This window comes from Trichoderma virens, assembly GCF_000170995.1.
Source record: "Trichoderma virens Gv29-8 chromosome Unknown TRIVIscaffold_2, whole genome shotgun sequence".
In the NCBI taxonomy this organism is placed as follows: Eukaryota; Fungi; Ascomycota; class Sordariomycetes; order Hypocreales; family Hypocreaceae; genus Trichoderma; species Trichoderma virens.
Genome location: NW_014013747.1, coordinates 306,057 through 327,479, shown reverse-complemented (window position 1 = coordinate 327,479; position 21,423 = coordinate 306,057). Strand labels below are relative to the sequence as shown.

Here is a 21,423-nt window from a genome sequence, read left to right as displayed (position 1 = left end):
TACTTGACCAAAGCTTCTCAGGGAGTTGCCGTTGTGTATGTGATATGATGTGATGTGATGTGAGGGGAAAATTTACAAGGAGAAGACAAGAGATCAGGCGAAGCTAAGACTTGCTAGAGATTCGGGAGGAAAATGGTTCTTGGTCGTGATGATGAAAGATGTCTGGGGATGTTTGGGGACATGATGGAAATGTATGGTTTGGAGTGGTAATAACGTAGTGTATCAATTGAAGCAGCCAGTTCCACAAACACAGCTCTACTCTTGATCGTCTTAAACACCCATAGCATGGGCATCTTGTAATATAATGGCTTCTTGTTAGTGTGGCTCGAATCTTCATCTATTACCGTTGGCTTCCCGCAATACAGGTAGATGCCTCCTAATCCGGCGAAACTTTTCGCCCGATTGGCGGCTCTAGCAAGCAGTGTTTCCTCTGCTTAGTGAGTAACGATTTGTGACGGAAGCACGTGTCACCTGTGACTGATGGTGAAGGATTGCCCGGCTGGGGGGGTTTCCGAGACAGTTGAAACATTTCATGGGAAACCTGCTCTAGTGGGCAGGATGATGGGAGGAAACGGTTAGTGTGTTGAAGGCTATCTGTGTCTCCGTGAGACAGATGCAGGGACTCCGTGCTGGGAGGCCTAGTCATGTCGTGCTGCCACAGGAGAAATCTGATAATTTTTTCTGATTACAGACCCATATCTGCACCTTGATGCTATCTTATTAATTGCTCGGTATGACAACAGCAGAGATGTATATGTATGCATTCACCTTCAGTTACTAATCTAATCAGATGTGAATACTCCGACGAGATACTCCGTTTCCCGTACCTTCCCTTGCTTCAATTGCCGCCTTGAGGAAGCACGTGCATATCAAGTTCCACGACTAAATCACCAAGGCTGCTGCACAACCACAGACTCAATTTCAATTCCTACATACTACTGCACTTGGCCAGCATCACTCACGATAACAAGACGCGCGCACGGCCTCCAGCACGAGTAGGCGCTTCTGCATCGTGCGACACGAGCGTCCCTCCCGTGGTCATGACGCATGCGCTAACAAGGGCCAGATGCAACCCGTCTCTTTTAGCTCGCAGCAGCAAAAGAAGAAATAATTAAAGTTAAGACGACCTGGCTGCAATGGCCCCCCTCCATGCGGAAGAGATTGGCTCCGGGGCGCTGCTTTTGCGCGCGTATCAGATTCGTTTCGGACTACGGACGGGGGCGAGCTAAAAGAGCTGGGACCCTGCCCGAATAAGCTGGGGGAAGCTGGGACGAGCTTCGCTTCTGGCAGCTTCCGGGCCTTTTTCCTACTGTCCAGGTGTCCAGGGGGGAACGCTTGAGGCTCGGATCCGTTCATTGGGGTTTCTACACAGGCTGAAGCGAGGAAACGGATCCTCATGGAGCCGCCATGGCTGTTTGTCCCACGTTGCGGTGGCCCCTTGGCCTTATTATCATGACTTATACCGACTAGGCAGTCCCTTAGCTGGCCACCAAGCATCGTTCACCCAGCTGGCTCTGGGATATAAGACTGTTGACGCGCGCTTTGGATACCTCTTTTCTTTCTTCTCTTGATCTCCATCGTTTCGCTCCGATCCGTCTCTCCTTCACTTTCTTTTTTCCGTGGGTTGTCAAAAAGCCGCTGGCCTGCTTTTGCTGGTATACCCTTCGTTTATTCAATTCTATTCACTTGACTCGACCCTTGACTTATACCGCTTTCCATTCATTCAACTCTTTTCTACTCAATTCTCATTGCGCAACCGCCCGGCTGGACCATTTGATTTAAACACCTGACGAAAATAAACGAAAGAAAAAATCGAAAGAGACGAGAAAAAGAGAATATTCAAGATGCCTTCCTTCAAAGCTGCTGTCATTTCCTTCCTGGCTGCTACTGCTGCCGCACTTCCCTCGGTGCCCAAGTTGACTGACCGTCAACTGGAGTATCATGCCGTTGCCAAGAGGCAGAATGCTGCTGCCCAGGCTCTGGGTCTCAATGACTTTGATATTCTTCAATTGTAAGCTTATCTCTATAGTTGATGACGTGGTTGAATATGAGTTGGTTAACTTACACTCCGGTCTCAGTGCCCTGACCCTCGAGAACCTCGAAGAGTCCTTCTACCGTGAGGGCTTCGCCAAGTTCCCCGCGTCTGACTTTACCGCCCTCGGCCTCAGCGATATCCAGATCAAGGATCTCCAGAACATTGGCTTCACCGAGGCCGAGCATGTCATTCTTCTCCAGTCTTCGCTCGCACAGAACGGCATCCAGCCCGTTCAGCGGTGCACTTACAACTTTGGCTTCACCAGTGCCGCAGCCATGGTCCAGACTGCAGCCATTCTCGAGAACGTCGGTATCTCAGCCTACCTCGGCGCCGCTCCCCTGCTGGCATCCCCTGCCATTCTCGGTGTTGCTGGCTCCATTCTCACCATTGAAGCCCGCCACCAGAGCTCTATCCGCGTCTTTGGCGGCCAGAATGCCGTGCCCCAGGCCTTTGATGCGCCTCTCGGCCCCAAGGCTGTCTTCTCCCTCGCCGCTCCTTTCATCCAGTCTTGCCCTGAGGGCTCCAACCTCAAGCTTACCGCTTTCCCTACTCTCAAGATGACCAACCCCAGCGATCCCACTACCGTCAACTCTATCCTGAAGCTCCAGTCTGACGCTGCTAGCGGCGCCAAGTTCTGTGCCTTCACATCTGGTGGCGTCACTCCCGGTGGCACCATGTTCACGCCTTTCTCCCAAACCGATGGCTGCAAGATCCCCGAGGGAGTTGCTGGCATTACGTATCTGTCACTCTCCAGCGCCGGCCCTCTGACTGGCGCTCTTACAGATGACATTACTGTTGCCGGCCCCATTGCTATTACGGTGTCATAAGGAGGAATTGTTCATTTGGGGAGTGGAGATTTATTAGAGGATGCAATTTCCAAGTAGAAAAATATGGAAAGATTCGAGTCAAACCTTTTTTTTAATATATACTCTTTTTACCTTTCTCTCTATAAAAGCCTTTTCCATTACTTCTTCCATTGACATTGAAACCAAATACGAGCATATATGGGGTACACGGTATTACTATCTATCCTCACATCGTGACAAGTCCTTTTTGTGTAGGGCTACCACTATTAAAGATATCACCTTTGGTGTATTTTACATTTATTTATTCAACGTACACCTCTCTCCATCTTTGCCATCCCTTTGACCAATCGTCTCACACACCTTGTTCCCATCAAACTCACGTCAACCATCTTTGGCTAGCCCAGCTCAGCCCAGCCCAGCCCTGAATCCAGATCTCATCTCATCCAGGGTCCCTCTCGGAAGACCAAAGCTGAAACATCCGTGGCACACAATTACCAAATCAACCCCCCCCTTTGCCGAATTTCAGCTGCGAAAATGCTGCAGGAGCCAAACACTTTCCGTCATCTTGGTCCCAAAAGCCCGGAGTAGCTTGTTTAACTCAAGTCGGAATCCAGGGCTGTCACTTCAACACGGCACATATCTGCCCCCTGAAAAAAAGACAACATGAATCCTCCCCCATCTTACAAAACACACCTCTGGGTCACATTAATACCGCAAGAAGCCACCTGAACACGCAAACACCTTCAACTTGCTATTTAAGCCTGTTTGCACATCCTCGCTTCCCGAGGCTCTCGCCCGCTGGAGACGTTCACAACCCCCCCCCGACAACTGCGTCTCTCCCCCTCTGCTCCAACCCACAAAGAACATACCAATCGACCATGAGTAAAATAACTTTTGATTGCCGGCCCTCCCCCAAAAATTCTTTTACACAAACCCCCAAAATCGAGACCTGAGTGAACTGCGAGAGTCAAAAAAGTATTAATCGATTCCTTGTCCCACCGAGTCCTCCAAAGAATACCTTTAACTCTATGGTGTAACCGTTTGTGGAATGTCATGGAAATGTTAACGCAGTGCAGGGTGGTATCTAAAGAGGCTATCCATAATGTTGCGGACTCCTTTTTCAATTTTTTTTCTTGCTAAATGTGTTGGTTGCTCCTATTTTATTAAGCATCTAATGTGTCGTATTAGAATGGTCGGGCGTTGATGTAGTCTTGAGCTTTTGTCCAGGCAGACTTCTCATTGGCTGGGAGAGAGGTGTCATTCAGCGTCTGCACGCCCTGGTTGAGGGCACTGACAAAGTCAATGGCAGTCCGGAAGTCTTCTGGGAGTGCCTCTGATAGGGGAACGAAAACAGCTGGGAATGCTTCTAGCCGAGCGGCTCGTGTCTCCTTATCATCTTCGACTTCGTCTTCGTCCAAAAAGGTCAGAACAGCAATGCCAAGTCCGATATGTGGCTCTTGCGAGAAAGGTAGCCTGTATAGAGTTAGCCAAAAGGTTGAAATATAGATAGAAATATGACAAAAAAAGGGAGTAGTTCGTACTTTTGGCTGATTTCGAGCTGGTCAGTCCTTTCGCGCTTACACTGTCCATACATGAACATGGACGCAACAATCGCTTCAATCAAGTCGCGATTGGCCTCGCGTACCGTTGTGGACAGTGCACGGAATCCCAATAGGCTCTTGTTTAGAGGTCCGGTATACCCAAAAACTTTATGCCTCAGCTTCAGCAACGAAGCACACTGGCTAATGAGGATGACGCTGGACTTTTCGTCATCTGTTCCCTTCCGCGGCATGCCGGGTGCACCTTCACGGTACTTGCCGCTCAAGAGTCCGAATCGCAAGAGCTCAAACGCTAACAAAGCAGCCTCTTCGACAAATGGCACTCTATCCTCCATGGTGTCCTTGATGGCAATAAGAGTGGTCGCTAAAGCATTTCCCCACTTGGTTAGCTTGTGCGAATCATCAACATATCCCCTGAGATGGAGGAAGCGCCAGATGGCGACAGACACCACCATATTAGTGCTGTCGATACCTCGGATAGGCTTCTCTCTGGAAATTGTCTTCTCAACAAAGTCCTGGTTTGCGAGCGCAAGCACCTCCAAGTATACCGGACCAGCAAAATCTGCAGGGAAGAAGCGACGGAGATCTTGCTCTTTGACGTCCCAGGTCCCCACCAATTGTGAAGGTAGCGGTTGAGCAGAACGGTGATTCAAGGTGTACGAGAATTTCGGGTCGAACCAAACCTTCATGGTGATGTCCTTGTGACCTATTGCTCTGTGAACTCGGGGGATAACGAGACCGAGCGCTTGTTCTTTGATCGGGAGGATTTGATTGGTCACCAGCTTCTTGTATTCGTCCGAAGCAGTACCGTCCAAGGTTGGCAAGACAATAATCTGTCCGTGTGTTATAGCGTTCAGGATACGAGGCCCGATGAGTCCCGTGTTGAGGTAGTGAAACAATTCTGCGGGCATCTGCAGGCCAAGATATTCGTGATTGTCTTTTGTGAGCCTTTCAAAATCATTGACCTTGACTTCGCCGCTCTCGGAGATGTAGATGAAATGATGGGCTGCCATTCTGGCCTTGCGGTACTTGTCCAGCCAGTTAGGATCATGAGCCTGCAAGATATCGTTGAATGATGCGCAGGCGTTAGCTACAGTCTTCTCTGACGTCCGCAGGATGTTGACGGCATCCATGATGGTATACGGGTTCGGATACATGGATGTGTCTTGCAGTGGGGGAAACGGAGGGAGGAACGAGGTTCCCGTCATTAGCATGGCGTCGACAAACATGGGCTCGCCAACTCCGAGGGCGCGCATGACCCTCTTCTTTGAGATGGCGGTCACTGTTCCAGCGGCCCAGTCCATGTTTCGAATGATGGAATCCTGAATGGGGTACAGCAGCAGTTCTTGGGGGCCCATGACACCAGAGCATTGTTCCGAGTTGATCATCTCAAAGTAGGCAAGCTTCATCATGGTCAGATTTGGTCGTGCGGCGCAAGGGGGCATTGAGGGTAGCGAACCTGAGCACATGCATTGTAAGGAGGCACCAAAAAGTGCAGTCCCCTCTCTTTCAAGATGCCTTGGAAAAGAGGGTATAGATTCTGAAGACGATAGGCACCTTTCCGCGGCCCGATTAGTGAGTCTGCCCCTGGCGCAGCCAAACATGAAGGAAACTCCAAGGGAGGTAGGACATACCTTGGTTAGCTCCAAAGGCAGCGACAGCTTGCTCGGCTTCAGTCTGCGAGTAGAGATCCCATGCCTCGTCCGTCTTCTGGTTCGCAGCCCGGCCCCGCTTAAGAGTAATATCATCTTGGCCAATGATGGACTGGCCATCAAAGATGAAAAAGGGGACAATTCCATGCTTGTCCCAGAGATCAAGATTCTGCCGGATATGGATCTGAATGCCGGTCAAACCGCCAAGTGCCGGGAGCAGGGGCTCGCGGGACGGATCGGTATCCAGAAGAAGACTCAAATAATAGGAGGCATCGACGGCAATGGCGCAATCTTCGAGCTCGGCAATGTCATAGGTGCTGATTGGTGGGCAGTTAGCATGTTTTGTTCGCTTTCAAATAGAGAGAGAGCAAGCGTACCTTGCCTGGGCATTGATCCAGGAATCCTCCGCAAGGACTAAGGCAAGAATTAGCTTGTGTAGCTTTGACAGCTGTTTATCAAGAGTAAAAATGCGTGGGCGTGGGCATGAGACTCCCGATGCAACGACATCCAGATAGGAGTGTTGAGGCACTGCCGCAAAAAGGCAGCCTAAGCTGCCAATTGAGCCGGCAAGCAGCATCAAACAGCAAAACAGGCGTCATCTGCTGCTGTAGCATCTCAGAGGGGCTCTTGGCGACGACCCGAAGAGTGGCCGGACTCAGGTCATGGCCCATGACAAGTAGCGCAACAGGAGTCACGCGCAGACGACACATTTGCTTCGTCGAGCTCAGAGCCGGCGTTGCAGCGATCAAGAATGAACTCACAAGGCATCTCGAGCAAGCCTCCTCAAATAAAACAAGTATATGACTATCGGCTTCGCTATGCGACTCGGAACGGCGGGGGTGGAAGGGCTGTGCTGTATCAAGACGAGGCTGAAAACCCGCGGCTGTCAGACGGAGCAGAGCCAAGGAAGAGGGCGAGATGTCGAAGGTGCGGGCGGAATTGGGAGGATGTATCGGCTCGGTCGACGTGGTGGGCTCTCGAGTTGGCCAGAATACGGATTCGCAAAAAAAGAAAGCTTCCCTTGCCAGTGCGCACCGGGAGTTGAAAAAAAAGGAAGAAAGCCAAAGCAGGCTCGTTGGAAGAACAGCACGCAGACGCCGTATACGAAAGGCTGCGGCAACGCTTGGGCAAGGCTCGCTTTCCCGTGGCGAGTCAAACAAACAGACAGACGTCCCCAGCAGCCGCACCCGAGAAGGAGTCGATGGAGAGATTCGGTTCAGCCCTGCGCAGGTAAGCAGAGCTGGCGAGGAGTATGAAGCGAGTCAATAAGGTACAGTTACAGTGCGGTCGCTGCACGGTGGAGATGCAAAGGTAAGCGCACACGGCAGAGGGAGGTTTGGCTTTGGTTTGCGTTGCTTCTGGCTGGCGTTTGGGGGTTCTCTTCCCCTAGGTCGATCCCGAGTTGGTGTGGCGCCCACCCAGGGCGAGAGTGTGGCTTAGCATGTGAGTAGGTACTGGGTAGAGAGTGTCTGTGGCTAGTGGGCAGGCACCGCAAAGTGGGCTGAACATGGAGATGGATGTTTGTAAGTCTCTCATGATTTGGGGCCAAGCAAGAGGTACCTCGGCTGCTCAGGATTGGATTTCCGGCACCACCAGTTTGAATCAAATATCATTTTACGCCTGGTCACCGTCTATTTACGCCTACTATCTATTACAACCTACTACAACTAATCTACCTACCTATACTGCCTACTGCCTAGGAGCTACAAGCTCCCCCCCCCAACTAGCGGGTACTGTAGCTCCAAGCTTCCTCGACCCCGCCACAAAGCACTCACAGCCCTGTTCCAATCGGATAGCGGGGTGTCCCAATCCAGTTATCGCAGCGATCCCGGAACCGACGTCAAGGGACTGTGACGCTATCTCTAAGATTAGGGCATTTAGATCGTAAGACGAGGCGCCGGTTCTGCTCCAGCTATCTCTGCGGCAGCTGCTCTCCCGCGCCCTATACTTGTCATCTTCAAACTCCAGAGGAAAAAAAAACGAGTAAAAAACCATGGTTGCCAGTGCAGATATCCCCATCATCGACATATCCGGAGACCAGGATGTCGTCGCCAAGCAGTTGGTTGACGCCGCCCAGGAGCACGGCTTTATTTACATAAGAAATCTTGGAGCGGACATATCCGCCAACAGCATTGACGGAGCCTTTGCATTGGTAGGGCTCTTCTCATGCAGTCTCTTCCTTGATTATCATCTGACATTGGGCGCCCATGTTTAGTCCCGGAAGCTGTTCGATGCTCCCCTCGCTGAAAAGCAGGCATGTACTATCCAGACAAATAACCGCGGTTGGTCTGGTATGCACTCGGAGACTCTGGATCCTAAACATCAAAAGGTAAACTCTTCCTCAATTCCACATTTCTTGCGGGTGGTTGGCTTACAGTATTACTAGATTGGAGACTTCAAAGAGTAAGAAATATCCGTCTATACCTCTGAATGCGGCGGGTATGCCAACATAAACAACATGAACTCACCATAGTAAAGGGCCTTCAACTTTGGCGAATTCATCGACGGAAAAGCCCAGCAGCCTCTCCCTCCCACCATCGCAGAGGATGAGCCTCAGGTCAGCGCATTCGCAGACTCGTGCCACAAACTCTGCCGGAAGCTCCTTCACCTCCTCGGAATAGGCCTCGAGGTGAGTCACTCTCGCTCTTTTAGCCTCATTGAATCACATTGATTGTCATCTAACATCTGTACAATCGTCTGTTAGGTTAGTGATTTCTTCTCCTCGGCGCACATCACCAACGGCGAATCCAGCTCCATCTTGCGATTCCTCCGCTACCCACCACCTGATCAGACCTCTTCCTCCAGTGATGATGTCCGTGCTGGTGCACACTCTGACTACGGCTCAATCACTTTGCTCTTCCGGCTGAAAGGCCAGGCAGGCTTGGAGCTGCAAAAGAAAGACGGCTCTTGGGCTCCCGTCCCAGTCTGTCCCCCAGGCTCAGAGAACGACCCCAGTCCCCCTATTCTGATCAATATCGGAGACTTGCTCTCCTATTGGACCAACGGGCTGTTTAGAAGTACCGTCCACAGAGTGGTCTTCCCTTCTAACGATGCAACAAGTAAGGTAGAGGGCGAGACTAGCGCGGGACCGCGTTACTCGATTGCCTTCTTCTGTCATCCCGCAGGTTCGGTGGCGTTGGAGCCTGTGCCAAGCGAGAGGGTAAAGAACTTCAACCCGGATGAGAGCGCGCCGAACGAGAACCCGTATGCCGAGAGGAAGGTCATGACGGCAAATGAGCATCTCTTTATGAGATTAAAGGAGAGCTACGGTACTTTGTACGATGATGAGAAGAAGCCGTGAGGCCCATATCTAATTAAGAATTATGTAAATATGATATTCTCCATATATGCCCGATAAAAACAATGCTAGAGGCCTCTGCTCGTGGATATCATATGTTTCAAATCAACCCTGAATACCAACGCCGCCAAGGATCATGAAATCCATCGTAATATTTCTTCGTAGTCTCTGCGTCTTCATAAATGGCGAGATGATTTAGGACCCGCCAATCAAATACACTTATCCATTCTCGTTTCTCTTCTGGGATCTTTTCGCGGATGCTTTCCAAATTAGAGAGCAAAGTCTTCGTCTCTTGTTCCTTCTTTACCGTATCAACAAACAGAATTTTGTTACGACCTGTTTGGCTGTCTGATATCTGGGAAGAATCGGCTGTGTCGTTTTTGATCCAGGCTTCGGCATCTCTGACAATGTTTGACAATCCGTGCGTCCGGAACAAGGGCTCGGCTTCTTCGATATTGCGAAAGTACGACGGTAGTAGAATAAGTCGATTTGCTAGCTGACATTCCGGACCAGCATATTGACAACCAGCGCCTGTTTCTTCAGCGCCTGTTTCTTCAGAGCCTTCACTTGGAGGCTTCCGATTCTGCTCATCATCGTGCCTGTGCTGTCCATGGCTAGCAGAATCAGTGCCAGTCTCATACTCACCCTCATCCTCATCCTCGCTATCAGGTATGACGATAGCGCTATCATTTAATGGAAAAAGAGAAGAAGATGATTCTATCGATTGATCTGCAGCGCGACCCTGCCTGCTAGTATCTGCCCCTTTGTCCTGGTAATCTTTGGTGTGGGGGGAGGCCTTCAAATTTTCGTTATCGGGAGGGTAGGCAATTGGAGGAAGCTCTGATGCCTGGAGCTTCTGTTTAGAGTTACCATCTATCTCCCCCAGAGGACGTCGGGTTGGCGATTCGGATACAGGTTCGCGACCCAAAGATGTTGATTCAGAGTTCTCCTCCCTAGAAGACTGACGACGTTTCTTCGGTGGAGAGAACAGGGCGGATGCAAATGTGATGCGTTTCCTTTTATTATCGTTGAGATGTTTTTTCGATAGATGCGTTGTAGGAGATGGCTGCGATGCAGCAATTCTATGAGACTCTGATACCGAGGTGTTTGATAATTCAAGGGATCGTTCTAGAAAGCTTCCAGTAACGTGTCTGGTTAGAGGCAGAGAGCCCGAGGAATTATGAGATGCTCGTCTCGGCGATGGTGTTGGCATCGTTGTTGCTGTCAACTGCGTAGCAGCGTCAACTGCCAAACCTCTCGGGTCAGCTTGCTCTAGTTTCGCGATCCAGGCAAGATTATCCCGGCTATCTTCCAGTTCAGGGGCTGATGTGGCACCCTCTGCAATCTCTTGTAGATCAGTGAAAGAGAGTACATCGGAGAAATCCCGATCGAAATGAATCTTTGCGACGGATGGAAACCGTAAACTCCACCAATTTGTGTCGCCTGCCTTGTCAAAGCTAAAGCACCTCATGTCAAAAACGGGAGGATTCGCGAATGCGACGGTCATCGGCGTGGGCTGGCTTCCGGCGGCTTGCTTCAGTTTGGTCTGAACGTTTTCTCCAACTGGCACTGGCTTTGGATTCGTGTACAATACGAATGTCTTGAGCATAGCTTCAGTGAGCTCAACAACATTGACAACGGTAAACTCTAGCGTGGCATTCCATCGCTTCACCTCTTCTCTATTGTCGATGCAGCCGACATAGAAATGAGTCCACTTGAGGCCGTCAATGTTGTATGATCTCGCCTTGGCCGCATTAAATCCAGCGCCAACCACAGCGAAATCGCCAACCTCTCCGAAGCGACCAATGTAGTCTTTTTTGAACTTAATGCAGTGGTTTGTAAACGGTCGTCCATCATTCTCAAAGTTGAAATAAGATTGGTCTGATTTCAGTACCAATCCTTCACCCCTGTCTGTAATTACTTCGGCGAATGCATTTCGCAACGCTGAAGCTGCCATAGGATGACTAGTGTTGATAATTTGCCTTTGTATGAGTTCAGCTTGTCCCCTGTCGCAACGAACTAGTTTCTCGAGTAGCTTGAATCTTTCTGAATGCCGAACATTTAACAGAGATTTGCCATCGAGAAGCAAAATATCGTAATATACTATCATTAGGTGCTCATGAGGTCTCGGACTGGCCAAGTTAGAATGCCATGTCTCTAATCACATAGTCGGAAGCAGGGGCTTACGGAGAATCCTCGCCCGTGTTCATGAATCGACCACGACGGGCGACGTGTTTTCGAATATGATGAAAGGGAAGGATTTTCTTATGCTGTATGTATCGAGTTAGCCAAGGTAGAGCCGCACTCTCAGTGTAGGTGATGATGGCCTACTAATTCGCTGTAAACAGCTAATTCTCCTTCCAGTATGCACTCTGTTTTGATATTGCATCCAGCCTTTCCTATCCCCAATGAATCAACGATGATCCTTTTATGATCATTAGCTTCTTGTTCTATAAAGATCTTTCATGTGTAATTACCCGATTAATCGCTCCCTGTCTTCGGTGCTGTCTTTCCCGCTCTTGGAAAAGATTTGGATGCCGCGTCTACCCTTGCTAACATCAACGTGGATTTGGCAGTATTCTCCATCCACTTTTGGTTCAACACTCATTAGACCCTTGCACATACTGATGCAGTGTTTTATGCTGCGAGCTTTAAACCACTGCTGCCTGCCCACTTTGACAGATAGCTGCGGTTTGATTGACGAGAGTCTCTCTCGCTCAATGTATACTTTTTCAGGGTGCAGAGTGCGCATTTCTCTCCTCAGTCGTTGCATAGTATCGATGGCAATGGTGAAGTCTTCGCGGATTTTTAAAATTGACGGCAAAAGAGGATCGCACGAATAATAGACTTCATATGCATCAAATACTAGTGGTTGAAAGTCTTTGAGAACCATCCTTGTGAACCATTTCGCTTCTCTCGCAGTAAGTCGTCTATAGACAACCTCTAAGCCACTCCGAGCGGGTGGTTTGGCGACACTCGCATCTGGAACTCGTATAGATGGAGAGCTCCATCTTACCTGGGCTGCAACAGAATGCAGGGCCTCGTCAATTTCTTCAACAGTGACTTGAAGCCTCTCTGGAAGAGTTGGATTCGGCTAAAGACGGGTCAGATGCCACTCCCCTTCAGGTGGTAGGAGTATAGCTTACAGTGGCAGTCAAAATACGCTCTACACAGTCGGCAAGATCCAGTCCGAGGCCCGGCTGTTTATAAATTGAGAGCTCCTTGAGACGAGACGAACCAAGCATCAAACCGCGCCCGATGATGCGCTCAAGGCCGTTTGCTTGTATACAATACACCCTGTCTGCCCTCTTGTCAGGGAGCAAAGTGGAGAGTAAAGCTGCGAGGTTGGTGTCTGGTGCATCAATAAGGCTGCGATGTTTAGAGCACCAGGCAATAAGCGCCGGGGTGCTGGACTTGCGAGCTGTTGCAAGTGCGTAAGATGCTTCAAGCAAGTCGCAGACGAGGGAGAAGGGCACGGGCATTTCGTCTCGATATGACCGCACGACATTTCACGACATGCTTTGATTCCCTGGTGCACGAATACCTAGGTATACAGATAGATGTGGTTAACTACCAAGTACCAAGGCACTCACGATCTGAGCAGCTCAGTACCTGGTAGTTCCTCGTTGGATGTTCTCACCGTCCCGCGAGGCTGAACCGGCAAGGCTGTGAGACAGATTCATCGACTTTCGAGCTTAGACGCCCCAACTCAGCGAAGCAAGTCGCCCGTGATCATGCCCTGCATATGGAAGGGAGCGCTTGTGGCAGCACGATAGGACACGAACAGCCGAGAGTGCGGATGGGTGTGAGATCTCCACTCACATCAAAAACACAGCCAAAAGCTTTGACATGGATCTCTGGGCACGCGACGCGAGATGGACGGGAAGTCACATGAACAGGCTGCACGTGCAACGGGTTGCAGCCCTCTGGAGAGCGCCGTGTGGAGAAGGCAGAAAGTTTGTCGAGCGGGAAAGATACAAGTCACAAACTTACTTGGAAGAAGGGCATAATTATTGCAGGACACGCAAGGAAAGGCATGCGAAACACGGCCGCGCCGCTTGTCCAGGTGTCGAGATATTACGCGGAAATTTGACGTCTAGCGAGCATAGAGTACCTTAGCAGTAGTGCTGTACGAGTACAAGTCCAAATTACGTACCGGCGGTCGGTATATGCGGCCACCGGGCAGAGAGCAGGCATGTTTGAACTCGTAAGAGGTACTTGTACTGAGCAAGGCGCCACCAGCACGTACCACATCTTCAGCACGGGCGGTAGCGATCAGCGCTAGCCGTAGAACGGGTACGCGATCGCTTGTACCGCTACTTGGTGGCACTAGCAGCACGGTTCCAAGTTTGTTGTGCCCCAGCCAGCCAGCAGCTGCTATCAACCTAAGCATGGAAGCATTGATCGAAGTTGACGTACTCGTGCTAAGCAAGCTGTGCTGTAAGCCCGCCAGCCCCCAACAAGCTCAGTGAGCATAATTGCGAGAATTGCCCGCTAGCACGTAGTGGTACAAGCACTACAGCTGCCCCCCACTCGCTCTCCGCCGAGCCCCTGAGAGTGACAAGCGATCCACTGGAGATGCGCAGCTGTTTGGGCGGGTTTGGCGGCTTCGGGTTCCAGCGTGCAAGTCAGTTGACGCCTCCGCAAGGGAGCCCAAACGGCGAAGGCATGTCTTACCTCGTACGAGCAACGAGTTGAGTGGTTATAACTGCGTCATGGTCGTTGAACGGATGTCAACATTTGATACATATAGTCCTGCTGCCTGGTGCTAAGCTGTTTGCAACTTTTTTCTCACCCGCTGCGTGCGACCTCGCCTGGTGTTGTCTCATCCACGATCCTGTACCACGAAGCTCAACATCTCATAATAATAGAACTCAACCACTTCGGGCACCGCTCCCTCGCTGCCAACGCACACCACACACCCACTGCGAGTTCACTGAGTGGTCCATCCGTTTGAGACAAAGTTGGCATTCTCTGTTCCCCCTCTTGAAGCGAGGAGGGGAGAAGCGGATCTCAGCGTCAACAACCAGCAAGGGAAGCGAAGCCCCCCCCTCTTTTAGGCCTCCATCCAAACCAAACAGAGAACCACGGCGCTTTTTGCCTGCTGCTGTTGCTCGCGTCCAGCAATCCTCGTCGGGCTGCATATAACATCGCCCACCGCCTCATTTGCTGGTACCGGGACTAGAACCACAAGCACGCCAGCCTAGCTCCAGAGAATCCGCCTCTGTTGACAAAAGGCTCGCCGCCCCCTGTCGTGTCCCCGGGCAACTTCTGGGTAAGGCGACCCCGGCAGCGCTCTGGCTGTCCAATAACTGCCCTGCGCTGAAACGAAACGGAGTCCTCGCATCTGCCCCAAGGACTGGACAAACCTGGCCAGGGCTCCGCAGCCGGTGCTATTATGAGAGCGGGAGCGTCCGATTTTCCTTCTCCTTATCAGCATCGGCTGTCCCATGAGCGGCCTGTGCCTTGGAATTTGCATCGTCGACAGCAGTGCTCGCCCTCTCCTCGATGACTACCAGCTCCTGAGCCAGGACCATCACAGAGCGCTTCTTGTCCGAGTAGCGGTCGTCTCCGTTCACTTTCGGCGCCTCAGGGCCCCAGCCACTCATTTGCACTCTGAAAAACGCCGTCCGGTTGACGGCAGCCGTTCTCTATTACCTGTAATCGTCCTGTCTCTACGAGCCCGCATCAACCTACCGAGGTATCTGGATATGGCCTCGCAGCAACACGAGATCCGCCTTCGCTCGTCGGCGGCGGGAAGCCCTGTGACCGATTCCAGCAGCAGCACCGCCAGGACAGCCACGTTCGCTTCTTCTTCTTCCGCCTCTTCCCCTGGAATCTCACGATCGCACAGTGCGTCTAGTACTTCGTCCACCTTTGACGACTCGGCTCACGCGATGCCTCCACCGCCTCTTCCCCGGAGCGACTCCTTCACTCGAGGCCGTTCCCGTGCATCCCCTTCCGTCTCTCGGCACAAGAACCGCCTCTCTCTTACCCTTCCCGTTGCCGTACCGCTTGGTGATGGCCCGAGGCTGGCCGACTCGCCGGCCATCCTGGCTGCGTCAGCTATGGCCTCGTCGGTTCCGCAAACGCCATTGGAGACTCCCGCCAGTATCGCAACCTCTCCGTCGAATGCAAACGAGTTCATAATAGCAATTGCAGCCCAGGAGCGGAGAGTGCTGGAGCTGAAGGAGGAACTCGCAACGGCCGAGATTGAGTTAGCGAGACTAAAGAAGCAATGGGCATCGGAAGAAGTCTACCGCAAGCGGAGCAACAGCCACAGAGGCGACCCCTTTGGAAACCCACAGGCCGTTATTGACGATGATGCCTTGGTGGCATCACGGCGCAGCGTCGAATTGGATCGTCGGAAGCACATTCTTCAGGGCCAAACCACTCCCGCTCAGGCTCGCCGCAAGGTTATTCGTGGGGGACACGCCCGCACACTATCTCTTCTCTCCCCCGTACGGACAGAGAGCGTATTCTCTCTCAATGAAGTTACACAAGCAGATCCAGTCGCCCTCCCATCAGTGGAACAGAGAATGGCCCAGCTCACCGACCCGACCCTAAACAAGCGTGCATCCTGGCAGCCCCGGTCCCAGCAGAGCGTCGCATCAGTTGTCGGCGTCGCATCCGTCGTCGAAGACTTTAAGCTAGGATTCCGCGCCTTCGTAGAGGACATTCGCCAGATTACCGTGGGAGATGAACCGGTGACCGGCCAGTCGCAGAGACCAATGTCGACCTCGATCGCCAATGCTCGTGAGCAAGATACGAGTAAGCCGAACCATGCCACCACCCACACTAGGACCAGCAGTAATGAAGGTTCCAGTACGGCCGCGTCGACCACATCCCAAGCTAACAGAACCCCCGAGCTGAAGCCAAAGACCGGGACTGGGAAAGGGAACAACAAATTCTCCTGGACACCGCTTGGTTTCGACTCTGTTGACGATACTGACTGGTCAAACTGGGATTCCCCCGTCTCCACCAAGTCTGCCCGCTGGAGTGGTTCTACCATTAATAGCAGTGGCATTGATGACATTCCCGAGAAGGAGGACGAAGAGGATGCCAAGCCGTAAGGATTATGCCTTATTCCATAAAGCTTTGCAGGAATGGATTGACTGATATTCAAATCTACAATCTTTTTAGGGCGAGGAAAGCCGATGCATCACTTCTATCTCCAACGCTTGAAGACCTATTTCCTAGCGTTGTTCATCATCTATCCCCGAGCAATCTCAAGAGGACGGCCAACAATTTGATGGATGAATGGGAAAAGTCACTGGTGGCTCCCGAGTCCCGAAGCAAGGAAACTGCCACCGCATAGAGCAGGCTCATGAGCGGCCTTGGTTATTTTCCTTTTCTTTTTTTTTTCTTTTCTATCTTATAAACCCCCGGCACCAAGCGAGTGCACAACAAGCTCAAAGACGTGGAATTCAAAACAAGGATGTTTAAAAAAGAGAGAGAGAACACGGCGATGAGCAGCCGCCAAGATTTTGGTACATCTTACGACAATAGTTTGGAATGATTTGGATGAAGGAACATCAAAGAGATGGTACCGCAAGATTTTTTATAGAGTTTGTATGGGAGCATGCCTGTTTGTCCTTGATGTTTTGCTTTTGGCTTTTTGCTTTTAGCTTTCTTCTTCTTCTACAACTACTACTACTGCTTCTACGCAAAAGCTGGCTATCCGTTATATCGGATCAGGATTATCGGGATAACGATGGCAATGAAACATGACGCATTATGAGAGAGTAATTTGCAAAATAAAAAAAAATAAGATAAAAGAAATTCAAGACGCGTGCTAGTATTCTTTCTGGGTGTTTCAATAAGTATGCTAGAGTTGATGATATTAGTAGCCACGAATAGAGGCAGTATGTTGTTCTATTTTGCTACATATAAGTAGATGATATATATGGATATTCCTCCTCTTCCTCTCCTTTCACGTCACCATCTTTCAATTCACTTCCCCTTCTTCTTCTCCTTCTCCTTCTCCTTCCCACCCCCATCCCCCATCCCAGCCCTCACAAGCCCATCCCTCGCCACACTATTAATCAAAGCAAACCTCCTCGGCCCAAGCTTCACGCCTCCATACCACCTCGTCACAACAACCATCGCATCCCAAACCTCCATCAGCTGCAGCAAATGCAGCAGCCTCCCGCCAGCAGCGTCCTCGCCGTCGTCGTCGCAGTCGGAATAGCTCGTGCCCCCCGGCCCGCGTATCCTCCACGCCGTGATGTTGTGCGTCGCCGAGCGGATCCGGCGGTCGGACCAGAGCAGGTGCTGCAAAAAGAGCTTCGCTTCTGCCGGCGACGAGACTCTTGCGACGTGAGCCACAAACGTCGACTTGTTCTCCACGACAACCTCCGATAGCGTCCACGGGGGAGGCGTCATGGCCGCGAAATCCGTCTGCCCGCCGTCAACCGCGCGCTCGCCCCGATCCGCATTCACGCCTTCTCCGTCGTCGCCGTCGTCACCCTCCTGCTGCCGGACAAGTTCCTCTCTTTCCCTCTCCTCCTCCATCCTTCTCACGAATTCCTCCACCGCATCGAATAAGCACACGCTCCCCGGCTGGAATACCGTCCCCAGGGCTTCCCTAAACACTCCCAGGTCCCTCGCGCCAGCGCCTTTTCTCCCCCCGGAACTGTGCTGCGTCCCCAATACCGTCGGTGGCTCAGCCGGGTATGAGTCTGGAAACTGTAGCCTCAATGACGAGGCTTCATCACCGGGTAACTGCAAGATATATGTTGTCGATGAGGATGCTGGGCTCTCATCTTGATCTTCAGAGGGGGCGAGACAACCCTCGCCGTAAATTGAGTTGAGAGCCTCTACCTCATCGCGGAGGTCTTCGGACATTGCTTTGGGAGGAGTGAGATAGTTTTAAATGATTTTTTTATATTATATTCATCAGGCCGGTCACACTGATCCAGATCGATATGAGTTGATATTCGTCCAATAAGCCGCTGGCTTGGTGTACGATTTTCGCACAGTGCTGTCTCTAAGCTTCGTGCATCAGTCGCACTGTATTTATAAGGACATGCTCAAGAATTGATTCATATATAGGTAGCTATTGAATGCAATCAATGGAATAAAACGGTGCTTGAATTAAACGAAAAGTAATATTGGCATCGAGCTGGTACAATATTAAGCGGCGTCTCAAAGTCTCCTGCCCGACTTCTACCCATCTTCATTCCTGAGGTACCATGTTGCTCCAAGGTCCTGCCACTGTACCATACATATACACGCGCGCAACCACATCTACAAACAATTGGAGGAAATAGAAAATAGCAGCATCCTTTTACTCGTCGGCAACTGAGGCAAACTTGTCGAGCATCTGCTGCTGAATGGCCTCGTACTGTAAAGAACATGTGTGTTAGCAACGGATATTATCGATGCTGTTTGTAGATATTATCAAAACGTACCTTCTTGACAATCACGTCCTCGCCATCGGTGGGGACCTCAAACTTCAATTGACGTAGCTTGGCCTGCAGGTCGCTTGTCGACTCGCGGACCTTTGCCCAGCTCTGGCCTTGAGCAATGGCCTTCTGTGCCTCGTCGTAGAATCCAATCATGAGCTTCATCATCCACTCCGTCTTCCAAAGGGGGCAGAACTGGTCGTAGTCGGAGTATCCGTTCTGCTGTAGGAAATCTTCCTTGATCAAAACGGCGAGATCAAGAGTGATCTTATCGGTATCAGACAGAGCACTCTTGCCGACCAGCTGGACGACCTGGTCCAATTCTTCCGAATCGGAAATCAACTGCTTAATACGGTCGCGCAGTCTGGGGAAGTCGGGGTTATTCTGCTCGTACCACTTCTCCAAGGCCATGGTGTACTTGCTGTATGAGACGGTGGTGTTGATTGAAGGGAAATGCTTTCGCTGAGCAAGCTTCTTGTCCAAACCCCAAAACACCTGGACAATGTTGAGGGTGGAAGTAGTGACGGGATCGGAAAAGTCACCTCCGGGGGGGCTGACGGCACCGACAATGCTAACACTGCCGCTTCGCTCGGGCGATCCCAGAGTCTGCGCTCGGCCAGCTCGCTCGTAAAAGGAGGCGAGCTTAGCACCAAGATAGGCAGGGAAACCCTGATCAGCAGGCATTTCTCCCAATCGACCAGAAATTTCACGCAAGGCCTCGGCCCATCGAGACGATGAATCGGCCATCATGGCGACGTTGAGACCCTGATCACGGAAGTATTCGGCGACTGTAATACCAGTGTAGATGGAGGCTTCACGAGCAGCGACGGGCATGTTGGAGGTGTTGGCAATGAGGCAAGTTCGCTTCATGATGGGCTCCTTGCGGCCATCAACCTCAATGGTGAGTTCGGGGAAGTCCTTCAAGACTTCGGCCATTTCGTTTCCACGCTCGCCGCATCCAACGTAGACGATGATGTCGCTGTTGGAGAACTTGGATACGGACTGACTAATGACAGTCTTGCCACAGCCAAAAGCACCGGGGATGGCAACAGTACCACCCTGGACACTAGGGAAGAGGGCATCAAGAACTCGCTGGCCGACAACGAACGGCTGGTCGGCTGTCAATCGCTCAGAGGTGGGACGGGGAACTCGGACAGGCCAGCTCTGCATCATGGGATACTCCGTCTTCTTGCCGTCAAACTCGACTTCGAGAATCTTCTCAACAACAGTGTACTCGCCCTTGGGGGCAATCTTGGTGATGACACCGCGAGCTCGGGGAGAGAACAAAATCTTGTGAACCGCCAGGAAGGAGTTCTCAAACACAGTTCCCCAGACATCGCCGCCGGAGATGTGATCGCCAACCTTGAGCGTAGGAGTGAACTCCCACTTCTTTTCTCGGTCGAGCGCAGGAACAGCAACACCGCGAGGGATATAGATGGATTTTGAGAGCTTGGAGATGCTGGCTAGGGGTCGCTGGATACCGTCGTAGATGCTGTTGAGCAGGCCGGGGCCCAGCTCGACGGACAAGGGCTTACCTGTCCGAGCAACAGGGTCACCGACCTTGACACCGGCTAAGGGAGCTTGGTCAGTATCGAATCTTGATGTATTTCGTATCGGTCTCGAAGCGTGGAGTTAAGCGTGAGAGGGGGGTGTCGCCATACCAGTTTCCTCGTAGACCTGAATGGTGGCCTGGTCGCCGGAGATTCGAATGACCTCACCGACGAGGTTGTCGTGACCGACTTTGACCTGAACAGAGACAATTAGCCAATCAGCCAGGACTGTGGCTGATTTCTTGGTTCCTCACCAGCTCGTACATGGCAACACCGATCATGTCTTCAGCGACAATGACGGGACTGCATTTAGGTCAGCTACGGAATCATGCTTTTGATAGAGATACCGGATATGTCGAGGTGACCAACCCTGAGATGGAGTAGATCTTGCCTGCAAGCTTGTCAGTAACTCTTCTCTATCTCGCCGCAATCAAGTGCGTTTCTCTCGTCATCACGCCCTTACCATAGTGAATGGCATCGCCATCTGGCTGTGTGGTTTTCTGTAACGCCATACAAGTCAGCTTCTCGAGTGATTGACGTAGCGGGGCATCAGCCTCGTCGTCGTTTCCAGCTGGCCACCGGCTGCGGCTGCGGCTGCGGTCGTCTGTGCCTGTGCCTGTGCCGATGCCCGAGTGACGGCGCTGGGAGACGTGCGGGGGGTGGGAGGACGCATACAGAAGGCATCGTGAGCGATTGGAGAGGAGGAGCGTCGTCGAGCTCTCGATCGGCAGCGGTAGGGGAAGAGTCGGGAGATGAGGGAGATGGAGTTGGAGGTGGAGAGTTTCGCAACAGAGGAAGCTTGATAGCAGCAGTTGCTGAAAGGACAGGGCTCGGGGGTGGAGGCAATGATGTAGCGCTGCCAGTCCCACCAGCTTGAGCTCTGGGGCCGACGAGGCCACTAACAAAACTGGCCCCCGAAGCCGCGTTGGTGCCTGTAGCGGCCTCAGCGCTGCTGGAGCCTGTATTCGCAGCGGTGCTAGCAGCTGGAGCGCTTTTGGCAGCGCCCACAGGGGACTGCAGGCCAGGGGATGGGGCGCCGTCGGCGTCGCTGTCGCTGTCGCTTTCGGCGCTGCTGGACTCGGTGTCGCTGGAGCCCTTGATGCTGCCCTCGCGAAT

General features: G+C 51.8%; 7 protein-coding genes across 7 annotated transcripts; 3 read left to right on the top strand and 4 right to left on the bottom strand.

The window, feature by feature from the left end:
- Positions 1–1,844: 1,844 nt before the first annotated feature.
- Positions 1,845–2,862, top strand: TRIVIDRAFT_36419 (uncharacterized protein; the record flags this gene model as incomplete). The annotated part of the gene is made up of 2 exons (XM_014104749.1): positions 1,845–2,011; positions 2,079–2,862. 2 exons carry the CDS (start codon positions 1,845–1,847, stop codon positions 2,860–2,862), a joined length of 951 nt encoding a protein of 316 aa, XP_013960224.1.
- Positions 2,863–4,025: 1,163 nt separating this feature from the next.
- On the bottom strand, positions 4,026–6,820 carry TRIVIDRAFT_197427 (uncharacterized protein; the record flags this gene model as incomplete). The annotated part of the gene is made up of 5 exons (XM_014104748.1): positions 4,026–4,314; positions 4,383–5,859; positions 6,035–6,369; positions 6,430–6,466; positions 6,814–6,820. The coding sequence occupies 5 exons, from the start codon at positions 6,818–6,820 to the stop codon at positions 4,026–4,028; spliced, it is 2,145 nt and encodes a 714-aa protein (XP_013960223.1).
- A 1,225-nt stretch (positions 6,821–8,045) lies between these two features.
- Positions 8,046–9,353, top strand: TRIVIDRAFT_36315 (uncharacterized protein; the record flags this gene model as incomplete). Its single annotated transcript, XM_014104747.1, has 5 exons — positions 8,046–8,204; positions 8,268–8,381; positions 8,439–8,455; positions 8,531–8,681; positions 8,757–9,353. The coding sequence occupies 5 exons, from the start codon at positions 8,046–8,048 to the stop codon at positions 9,351–9,353; spliced, it is 1,038 nt and encodes a 345-aa protein (XP_013960222.1).
- A 97-nt stretch (positions 9,354–9,450) lies between these two features.
- TRIVIDRAFT_35428 (uncharacterized protein) lies at positions 9,451–12,832 on the bottom strand (the record flags this gene model as incomplete). Its single annotated transcript, XM_014104746.1, has 5 exons — positions 9,451–9,887; positions 10,092–11,385; positions 11,682–11,775; positions 11,828–12,444; positions 12,497–12,832. The coding sequence occupies 5 exons, from the start codon at positions 12,830–12,832 to the stop codon at positions 9,451–9,453; spliced, it is 2,778 nt and encodes a 925-aa protein (XP_013960221.1).
- Positions 12,833–15,247: 2,415 nt separating this feature from the next.
- Positions 15,248–16,668, top strand: TRIVIDRAFT_35525 (uncharacterized protein; the record flags this gene model as incomplete). The annotated part of the gene is made up of 2 exons (XM_014104745.1): positions 15,248–16,419; positions 16,494–16,668. 2 exons carry the CDS (start codon positions 15,248–15,250, stop codon positions 16,666–16,668), a joined length of 1,347 nt encoding a protein of 448 aa, XP_013960220.1.
- Positions 16,669–17,303: 635 nt separating this feature from the next.
- TRIVIDRAFT_141842 (uncharacterized protein) lies at positions 17,304–18,197 on the bottom strand (the record flags this gene model as incomplete). Its single annotated transcript, XM_014104744.1, has 2 exons — positions 17,304–17,771; positions 17,835–18,197. The coding sequence occupies 2 exons, from the start codon at positions 18,195–18,197 to the stop codon at positions 17,304–17,306; spliced, it is 831 nt and encodes a 276-aa protein (XP_013960219.1).
- Positions 18,198–18,417: 220 nt separating this feature from the next.
- Positions 18,418–20,717, bottom strand: TRIVIDRAFT_73447 (uncharacterized protein; the record flags this gene model as incomplete). Its single annotated transcript, XM_014104743.1, has 5 exons — positions 18,418–18,696; positions 18,764–20,328; positions 20,419–20,503; positions 20,562–20,610; positions 20,677–20,717. The coding sequence occupies 4 exons, from the start codon at positions 20,586–20,588 to the stop codon at positions 18,640–18,642; spliced, it is 1,734 nt and encodes a 577-aa protein (XP_013960218.1).
- Between the last annotated feature and the right edge of the window lie 706 nt (positions 20,718–21,423).